The sequence below is a fragment of the Sinocyclocheilus rhinocerous genome, unplaced genomic scaffold, assembly GCF_001515625.1.
Source record: "Sinocyclocheilus rhinocerous isolate Xijiao unplaced genomic scaffold, SAMN03320098_v1.1 scaffold1002, whole genome shotgun sequence".
Taxonomy (NCBI): Eukaryota; Metazoa; Chordata; class Actinopteri; order Cypriniformes; family Cyprinidae; genus Sinocyclocheilus; species Sinocyclocheilus rhinocerous.
Genome location: NW_015623463.1, coordinates 472,075 through 482,619, shown reverse-complemented (window position 1 = coordinate 482,619; position 10,545 = coordinate 472,075). Strand labels below are relative to the sequence as shown.

The following is a 10,545-nucleotide window of genomic DNA, read 5'->3' as shown; positions in this document are numbered from 1 at the left end:
ATAGAAGCATATCTTTCTTTTGTGGTGAGGCCAGTAAAATGCTGATAAAAACAAATTAAGTAAATACTGGCTCATGCAGAAAAATTGTTGAATTGCTGCAATTTTTGCATTGGCAAAAACGCGTGTTTTTATGACGTTTTTGTGTTTTGTATTCTGTTATGAATTTCACATTGCTGCTGCAAATTCCACTGATTTATCACCAATATAATGTTATCTAGTTGGCTAACATAGATCAAACATGTTGAAATTGTAAAACTGACTTGAGACAGACATGAATGCATCATTAAGAATGTGTTGAAAACTACAAACCATCGGTTTAAACAAAAATCAGCAACTGCATCATATGCCACTGTTTCCAGCATTTTTTAAATTAATTTACTGTCTTGTGGTATGTTACAAAATTTTGGGGTAAAAATATAAAAATGTATAAATAATAAATAAAAAAATGCATTAAAAAAAAGTTGTGAAGAAAACTAACATTCAATGAAAATAAATACAAATATTTCACGCAAATATAAAAATATGATGCTAAAAAAATGTAATTGTGGTCAGGCCAGTAAAAATGTTGGTAAAAAAACTGAAAAAGAAGGAAAAACTCTTATTGTTAAGCCCAGAAAATACAGGTGAAAGGAAGCTGGATTGATGGGAAGATGGGAAGAAGTGTCTCAAAGTGGATGAAGTTGGGAAAAAAATTATGCGGAAAATACTTTGGAAGCCATTAAAGGACTTCACATTGAGAGAGGACCTTTTCCAAAAGGAGCAATACTATACCTTGTTTTTACTAAAAACAAGTAAACGTATCCCAAGAGGCCCTTTCTCATATACTCAAGAGCCTGTTTATTACTTGAGTGCAATGTTGACTCACCTGACAATGTCCATGGCCTGGTAAATGATCTCAGATTGGTCGACAGCAATGACCTTCCTGGCTCCCGCTTTGGCTGCGAACATGGAGAGGATTCCCGTACCACATCCCACGTCAAGCACCACCTGCAGGTTAAAGGAGCACTGCGTAACCTTTCCACGCTATGCCAGCTTGTCTGTGCCATCTTAAGCGTGCAGATGTGTAATAATGGCACCCGAGGCATTTATCATGCTGACAAGGTCTAACCCTTATTTGCCAAAGTCCACTGGCTGGACCACGATGGCCGAGATAAGCCTCTCGTCGTCTACCCCCACTTCACCTTTTTCATTCTAGCTCAGCGCGTCACTTCGGGATCCATGCTCAACCGCGGCCGGCTAAAGCTGATCTAGACAATGTCAGCGCAGAATTAATGGTTTGTATATGAGCTGTGGTGTATGTTGCGTGTGTGCGTTGAAGCACCATTATCCTGTTATCAGCCCACTGCAGTTGACACATAAGAACAAAATACTGCAGCTTGGTATAATGCGAGGTTTTTTTTATATCAGCCCTCTCAAAGCAATCATTACTCCGTCGTAGCTTTTTCTACAACACTTAAAAATGGCCCAAGAAGCCCATACTCACCTTGCCCTTGAAGACCTCCATGTTGCGGTACATGAAGTCTCGATAGCTCTCAGTGCGCACCTTGTCCTGTCGAAAAACGAGACAACCAAAGTTCTAAGTGATGACACAGCGTCACCATTCTACTTTCCATTAAGAAGACAGAGCGCACCCATCCCAGTGCGAGAGGAATCGTTGAACACGATCCAATCATTCAGAGCAAAAATTTAATTTTAACGCCTTATACACAGTTAAAGCTGACAGTCAAGGCGCACGCTGGAAATCAAATTAACAATCGTTAAGCAGCATGAAATAAAAATCGCATTTTTTAACAGAGTCAGTAAATGAAACCGACCCTGACACTTCTTGCTTTGCCAGCAGAATTTCAGCCAGAAATGGCTAATTAACCTGCCAATCAGACTAAGTACCACCCAGAACATACATGATGCCGGAAGCTATTTACAATCAGGCCAGAGCAATTACATTTATATTGGTTTAAACCAGGACATGTTAAAAATAACAATAATAACTTTGTTATTAAAAATGACAGCCTATTTTTGTATGGTTAAACATTCAGCTTGAAATCTTACGTTTTTTTTGTTTTTTTTCTGGACATTTTTCGTTCAAACTACTGGACAAAAGTTTGGAGTAATTATGTTTTTATTTTGTTTTTAAATTTTTGAAAGAAGGCTGCATTTATTTGATCAAAAATACAACAAATATAACACTGTGTAATATAATTAGAATTTAAAATATTTTTGTTCTATTTTAATATATTTTAAAATGTCATTTATTCCTGTAATAGCACATCTGAATTCAGCAGCCACTGCTTCAGTATTCAGCATCTCATAGTCCTATAGTCCTAATAACTGTAATATGGAGATTTTGCTGCTGCTTAAAATGTGAAAACCATGATGCACTACCATTTAAAAGAAAGAAAGAAAGAAAGAAACTGATAAAAAGTAACAGTAAAGATATTTATAATGTTACAAAAGATTTCTATTTCAATCCGAGAATCTTAAAAAAATGTATCACTGTTTCCACAAAAATATTAAGCAGCAAAAACAGTTTTCAACACTGATCATAAGAACCATTATTAATAATTCAGTATTAATAATAACTAATAATAATATAAAATGATAATAACTGAGCACCAAATCAGCTCATTAGATTGATTTTTCAGAATTTCTGTTTATTCCAGTAGGATCTGATTTGATTCTTATCCATGCTTAATCCATTAAAAATGCTTTCAAATTATGGCAAAAATTCCATTAGCATTCCTGTAGGATTTGATGTTCTGAAGAGAAAACATATTTAAAATCTGTGTATTTTTAACAAATTAAACCTATTTGAGTGCCCCTTCTGATGCAGAAAAAAAAAAAACAGATGATGGAAAAGTTCACTTAACTTTCCTTACATGGAAAGTTTTGCATTAGTTAAAGGGTTAAAGATCGTGACATCTGACTCATGATGGTAAACGACATCATTTTACGGTGGACAGTAAAAGGCGTCAGCGCTTGCGTTGCACCATACAGCTCGCCTCTCCTCTGCAGAGTTTCGACTCTGACGCAAACCGCCGTTTAATGCAAGTTGGAGGAGGCACCAATCACTGGCCCTCTCCAGGACGTACTGCAGTATGAGAGCTGATGATCCAAACGCTCCTCACTTAAACCTCCCTTACTGCAGTTACAGCACTCAAACAATGACATCCTAATAATAAATCTGGAAAATTGCAATGTGGGAAAATAAATAATGGCGAATAATGAAAATATGCTGCATAGAGCGAACCATAGCATTTTTTTTTTTTTTTTAAGTAGTTTGCACAAAGTGTGAGTTGCTTGTGACCTTCTACCTAAGCAAATAAGGCCGCAGATATATGTTAGATGGGGACAGACCTACCTTCAGCATCTCCTCATGGATGCTGTAATGCCCATAAGAGCTAAAGTAGGCCTCGTCTTCATCTTCTCTCAACTCAGCAATGGCCCCTGAGCGTGAAGGGCCACGACTTGTGTCTGCGTTCAGCACTAGACCTTGTGCCAACAATCTGGGGCAATGCAAACAACACACACACACACATATATATATATATATTAAGACAGAGGATGGCTTGGTCAGTCCACCAGCACACGTGCATGTGAGCACTCGCTCAAAATCTTAACCACTGCAGTGGAATTTTACCCCATCTCTAACTTCTATTGCCCCGCCTCTTTTTTTGCACCTCTATCCGCTTCAGTGAGTATGTTAGAAACTGAACTCTATGCTGCACCCTGCTGGACCCACTTATACATTACACATCTATTGGAGTTGCACAGCTTATACTCAGAGTGAGCTGTTCTTTCAAATTAGTCAAGACTGAAGGCAATGTCCCTTTTTTTTAATATATATATATACATAATTTACTTAAAAAAAATTTGTGGACAGTGCCATTATTGTAATTGCTTGGTCAGATCAGTTTAAAAAAATGATAAATTTGGTTCCAACATAAAGGAAGATGTAAACTAATAAAAAGTATTGCAATCAATTTACTACATGTTAAATTAACTGCCACTGAACAAAAACTGGATTTGGTTCTTTTCATCAACCTTTGAATTTTGAACTAATTTTCAAGCATCTTTGTGAGAATCTATGACATACTGTAACAACAGTTGATACTGTAGTTAAATAACTTGGTCTTCAGTTTGGAAAAACAAAAGAGAATGTGTGTGCAAGTAATGCTTTCTTATTACGTCTGTGGGAAAAGTCTATTGCATAATTTAAAGACTGAAATGTGAAATTCATATTAGTTATGCAGTATGTCACACATCCAGTCCACAGAGCTTGCATTGACAGATGTATTTAAAGGAACAGTTCCCCTAAAAATTAAAATTCTGCATTCATTTAAACCTTTTTTTTATCTGCAGAACACAAAAGAAAATATTCTGCACTAAACCCTATTGACTGTCACTGTATGGACCAAAAAAAAAATAATCTAAAAATCTTCTTTTGTGTTCTGGCATAATGATGACAAATTCCTTTAGGGTAATTCACTGCTGGAAATATGGGGTTTTAATAAAAACTGTCTGTCTATGCAGGAAAAGACATTTTTAAAATTTGTAATACATGACTCAAGAAAACGGGGGAAAAAAAGTGCTGTGGCAAAAAAAGGAAAACTTCGACACCCATAATGCACTGGGTTCAATCCGACTATCTACGATTAGGAATACAAAAATCTGAAGTTTTCTCAAAAGCCCTGGAACTGTCAAAAGTCGGCTGGATGACGCGTTTTTGAACTTCATACTATCAGGTAAGGCATGTTTAAGGTGGCATAAGCAACATTGTGTTATTATTGCAATCAAACTAAAGATGAGTGATTGAACAAAAGAGACTACGGTTGCATAAATATTATTCAACAAGTTGAATAATGCTTATTTGCTTATACTTTGAGAAAAAAAAAGCACTAAAAAGCTGAACCACAGTGATTCAATGCATATGAAGAGTGAGGCTGAGGTTATACTGACTTGAGTTTGTGCAGATCATCCATGGCCCGGGCCAGAGCTTCCTCAGCTCTCTGAGCTCTGTCTTCAGCCTGTCTGGCTCTCTGAAGCAGAAGAGACACCTGATCACCAGCCGCAGGGCTCAACGTCACAGCTGTGGCCTCGCTCAACTCTTCAACATCTGACAAAATGTAAGCCAGTAGCACAAAAGTGTTTCAAACATGTAAGAAAGATTACCACATTCAAAAGTCAGTACGTTTTTTAAATAAACCTATTCCGCAATGATGCATTAAATTGATCAAAAGTGACAGTAAAACATTTACAATGTTAGAAAAGATTTCGATTTCAAATATATTTTGTCGTGAATTTTCTATTTTTCAAATAATCCTGAAAAAAAAAAAGCAATCACTGTTTACACACAGAATTTCAGCAGCACAATAATTGACCACAATAAGAAAAACCAGCCAGCATATTAGAATGATTTCTGAAGGATCATGTGACTATGGATCATGTAAAATAGAAAACGGCAGGAATTTGTCCTTATAAATGAGACCAAAAACAATGATTCTCATACCTATCTGCAATAATGGGTCATCTGGTAAAGCTGGTTTCATATATTCATCACTGTCCCATGGCAATGGACCATTTGAAGTCAGTAGCAAACTCTCTGCAGAGACTTTCTACAAATGTATACAGATTAGTCAGGCATCAAGTCATCTTATCGCAAATATACACTTGAACTGTGTGTGTTAAAAGGATACTTACTGTAGTTCTAATGTAGTTTATCATCTTTATGTAGCCATAGTCATCAAGCCCTAAAGAGAAATGAAACCAGATTTGTATTTCGAGACATCAGGTATCACTCAACACACTGAGCAGTCCTTGTTTGGAAAACTTACTGTGTTTTTGGACAAGATCTGGAATATCCACACCATGGTCTGCCTTACAGTGTTGTACCGTTTCAGACACAGAGGTGAGAGTCCTGTTTAAAGTGAGACATATACTTGAGTGCAAAACAAACCCTTTGTTCTTAAAGGGTCGGTTCAACCAAAAATTCAAATTCTGAGGTTTTTCCACTTTTTTCAGAACACAGATTTGGAAAAAAAGAAGTACAGATACACCTAGACTCCTGATCTGCTCATGTACAAATTAAGGCTTTTAGTTTTGCGAGTCATAGTTTCCTGTTCTGACACACAAAATCAAAGCCTTGCTACTTTTAAATAAATAATCGAAGTTCAGATCAGGGTTATTTACTGTAAACTAAAAGTATAAAATAGTTTAAGTTTAAAACGATTAAAAGATTTCTTGTTAATGGAAATAAAACTGAAATAAAATAAAAATACTTAAGTAAATATTGAATATAATAATATATATAATTCAATATAATATTGAAACTATTGCAATGCTCTCTTGGCAGGTCTTCCAGCCACTTCTATCAAACCTCTACAATTAATCCAAAATGCCGCTGCAAGATTAATCTTTAATGAGCCGAAAAGAACGCATGTCACACCTCTGTTCATCAATTTGCACTGGCTACCAGTAGCTGCTCGCATTAAATTCAAGGCATTAACAGCATATTAGAATGATTTTTGAAGGATGTGACACTGAAGACTGCATTCTTAAAAATATAAAATATAAAATATTGTTATGCAAATCTTCCCACATAGCAACGTAGATATGTGGGGGCGTGTTAGAACGAGCCGTTTTAGGTAGGCGTGGCTGACTCTTAACTTTTATAAAGAATATCTCTTTGGATTTGAGACTTTAGTCTTTGCAACTTTACAGATCTTCTTTATGCACCAAGAGCTTGTAACACTTCAAAGAGAAAGGAAAAATTGAAATCGCATCATATGACCCCTTTAAATAACCCAACAAAAACATTGTTGAAGAAATAGTGCATTGGCAACTAATTAAAACATGTTTAAGTTGAAGCACTGAAATTACTAAGTGGAAATAAAAACTAAAACTGTAATAAAAAATATACTACAAATTAAACAACTAAAAATATACATGAACACATCTGTGATAGTATAAAAACAAAACTAAAATAGCATTGGCTCATATATCCATCCTTGTGACATCCAAGAGTTCAAAAAGAGTTTGTATTTGTGATGCATTTCTCTGCATTTTTCTTCTTCTAGCTTCACCGCACTATTGTTGCATTTAATCTAACTTAAATTGAAATGTTAAAATGTTTCTCTTGAGGTTATACATCTCACATTACACTAATAGTGTGTAGAAAAAGATAATAAGACAGCCAAAGTGCATATAATTTCATATATTTTAATAGTTTCCTCTGGCTATAAAAAGCCAACATAAGAGCAAATTATTTAAGTTTGTAAATAACATGCTACATTTTCTCACATATGGGTATGCAAACATGAAAATATATTGCTGTCTATTGTCATATTTGGAGGTTTCTGACAATAAAACGTTCTGTCTCCAGTAAATTATCTTTCAGTTTTCTTTTAGGGAGCATCACCATGAATGATTTCCACTGAATGTTACACCTGTCACAGAGTAAACACGGGACTGTTATGTGTTCAGATCCCTCCTCCATCGACTGCCATTGTTCATCATCACTGTCAGACAGCTCGGGTACATCGTCCCCTCCTACATCACAAGATACAATGACAAAATCCATAACTAATAAACACCTTCTAAACAACTGGTGAGAACTATTGACAGAAATAACAGTTATACCATTAATTGTGCCATTTGAAAATGCCTAACTGCAGTAAGATTAAAATACACTATCCAACTCGCTAGAATAACGCAGTTTAAATCGCATCATAGGTTAAAGCAAATATGTGCATCACATTTAATACATTCACGTGTACCTGCGTACGCTGCCATGTTGTAGTCTCTTGTCTTGAGCTCGCGTTTTTCTCATCCGGGTCATTCTTATTTTGGTGTACTTCGCTTTTGTCGCCATGTGAGGTCGCTGTTTCTTTATTAATCGCAGTAACCGTGAGCCTTATGCCGTTAATAAAATACCTCAGAGTTTATTTTTGTTTCCTTTGTGTATATTGTATTTGTGCATCTTAACAAAACAAAAAAAGTCGTTTATGTAATTCTAGAATAACGCACTAGGCCTACCTACTATAGTCAAGACTTTGGACTCACTATATTATTGTAAGGCTTACAGTAATACTATATATATATATTGTATGGCTAGTGTGAATTAGTATTGTCACTTTTCTGTGTGGAATTTATTTACAAAGCTAAATTTTAATTGAATTTTTTAAAGGATAAGTTAGATAAGAAAGAAAGCAAGAGTCAAGCACACATGTAAAATCTCCCGATGCACGGTTAAAAGCATTACAGAATCATAAAGTTTGAACATAACATATTATATAGCAGCTGCCAAGTTCAGAAATTAATATTCTGAATGCAGTTGAACTGTATAGCTGCTGAACAGCTTCTGTGCGTTATAATGTGTCGTAAGTTTATTACAGAAAATAAATGCTTTTGTCTTTCAGTTGTGGCAAAAGAGGTGACTGTTTTAATCCACTTTTCAGATATTACACACAAAATAATATTACTATATACACAATAGTTGTTGTCAACTATGAATATAATTTATTTTTCCTGAGCAATATAAAATTACATAACAAAAAAGCACCAAAACCCAAAAATAACGCATACAGAAACACAGCACATACTAAATTAGCGTCAAGCAGTACTATATTTTGAATATGTTTTTAAAATACTTAATATGATAATTGCTTCCAAGTAAACTGCAGTATAATTTTGGATTATCCTGCTGAAGAATCACACCACGCCAGAATTGCACTTAAGTAAAAAAAAATTGAAAATAAAAGTCTTATTTTTTGGCTCCAATTTTTCCAAAATTGCATATGGCCTTGTTTTCAAGAATTTCCACTTTCTTTTCTCCATCTTTAAGCGTGTTGACAACCATAGCTCTGGCCACTGTTGTGATGGAAATAGACATTGTAGGGAAAACAGAGGAGAATGCACCAAGAAATTGCTGGGCCACCCATTCAGCTGGCCTGCTCTCCTCTCTGTCCACTAAGAGCACCCTAGAAAAAAAACAAAAAAAAAAACAATCACACAATCACATGAAATGATGATTTAGAAATAACTGAAAAAGCAGACATGCACAACACAAAGATGTATGACCTCAGACTATACACAGAGTCAGAAATATAAGAAATCACAACAGATTTTATTCCTTGATTCAGTATTTTTAGAACAAAAAAAGCAGCAGGACTCACGCTGGTCGATAGACGGAGAAACGCTCAAACCCAAGGTCTTCAATTTCGGCTTCAACCTGTCCCTGTAAATACACCAGTGTTGGATTGGACAAAGATTGGCTTGAATGACATGAAAATACAAGCTTCTTTGCTCTGTAAATCAAATAAGCCATATCATTTTAACAGGGTTTTATAATACCTTAGTTTTCAGGTAGAGAAAGCTGCTGGTTTTGTCTGCACCTTTGGAGGATTCGAGGTGAAAATGTGAGCAGCCTCCTGCTTTGGCAAGTTCTGCAGACTTGAGTACGTAGTCATGATCCACCCGCACAAACCCTTCCTGTAAGCCCATACAAAATGTACAGTATGTACAAAAGGTTTTGTTTTTTTGTATGCAATTAACAAACTTTACCACAAAAAATGAACATGAAAATGTAAACTTGCAAAGGGTTCCCCACAAATGCATCGTTTACTAAAAACAGAAAGTTATTTTCTTTTAAAAATGTTTTGTTCATCAGCTGCTAAAGTGTCCTTTACTTGCATAGCCAATAGAGTTTTAGTTTGCATTTATTTTATGTCTCACCATGAAAAACATTTTTATTATATGAATATTGATCTTAATTGATCTTAATGACTTGTAATTAAGTTTTTATATTGCAACAAAGCAATGGACAATCAAACGTTTTGGCAACAAGCCTTCTTCAGTGAATCATATGGTATGATTCACTGAAGAAGGCTTGTCATTAAGAAGATACAGCGAGTGCGGATCTTTTATCTGAAAGTAATGTTACTGATCGATCTATGCACCCAAAACTAAAGTTGAGCGTAGGGCTGGACGATATGGCCAAAATTGATATCACGATATATTTCTTAATTTCGGTCGATACGATATAATTCCGATATCGATATGAACACTATTTATCTGAAATAGAAATCTTTTGTAACATTATAAATGCCTTTATCATCACTTTTGATCAATTTTAAGCATCCTTGCTAAATAAAAGTATTAATTTCTATAATTTATTTCCCAAAAAAATAATAAAAATTATACTGAATGGAATAGTGTATAATGTTACAAAAGCTTTTTATTTCAGATAAATGCTGATCTTTGGATCTTTCTATTCATCAAAGAATCCTGAAAAAAAATGTACTCAACTTTTTAAATATTGATAATCAGCAAATCAGCATATTAGAATGATTTCTGAAGATCATGTGACACTGAAGACTGGAGTAATGATGCTGAAAATTTACCTATGTATGATCACAGGAATAAATTACATTTTAAAATCTATTCAAATAGAAAGCAATTTTAAATAGTAAAAATATTTCAACATTTTACTGTTTTTGCTGTACTTTGGATCAAATAAATGCAGCCTTGATGAGCAGAAGAGACTTCTTT

The 10,545-nt window shown here is 34.9% G+C and overlaps 2 protein-coding genes across 4 annotated transcripts in view; both read right to left on the bottom strand.

Moving 5' to 3' along the window:
- The window catches only part of prmt3 (protein arginine methyltransferase 3), a 64,302-nt gene extending 56,474 nt beyond the window's left edge, over positions 1-7,828 (bottom strand). The window contains exons 1-9 of one of the 3 annotated variants that reach the window (XM_016560082.1): positions 7,773-7,828; positions 7,443-7,545; positions 5,832-5,914; positions 5,698-5,747; positions 5,507-5,612; positions 4,957-5,113; positions 3,359-3,503; positions 1,484-1,549; positions 866-987 (exon numbers count right to left, since the gene is read on the bottom strand). In XM_016560082.1, coding sequence (XP_016415568.1) covers positions 866-987; positions 1,484-1,549; positions 3,359-3,503; positions 4,957-5,113; positions 5,507-5,612; positions 5,698-5,747; positions 5,832-5,914; positions 7,443-7,545; positions 7,773-7,788 — 848 coding nt within the window. In that variant the 5' untranslated portion in view covers positions 7,789-7,828. Of the gene's footprint in view, positions 1-865; positions 988-1,483; positions 1,550-3,358; positions 3,504-4,956; positions 5,114-5,506; positions 5,613-5,697; positions 5,748-5,831; positions 5,915-7,442; positions 7,546-7,635; positions 7,752-7,772 lie in introns of those variants that run through there. The other 2 variants (XM_016560156.1, XM_016560229.1) reach the window with 2 other exon arrangements.
- A 671-nt stretch (positions 7,829-8,499) lies between these two features.
- Positions 8,500-10,545, bottom strand: part of htatip2 (HIV-1 Tat interactive protein 2) — a 4,970-nt gene continuing 2,924 nt past the window's right edge. The window contains exons 4-6 of the mRNA XM_016561329.1: positions 9,349-9,486; positions 9,171-9,232; positions 8,500-8,975 (exon numbers count right to left, since the gene is read on the bottom strand). Coding sequence (XP_016416815.1) covers positions 8,759-8,975; positions 9,171-9,232; positions 9,349-9,486 — 417 coding nt within the window. The 3' untranslated portion in view covers positions 8,500-8,758. The remainder of the gene's footprint in view (positions 8,976-9,170; positions 9,233-9,348; positions 9,487-10,545) is intronic.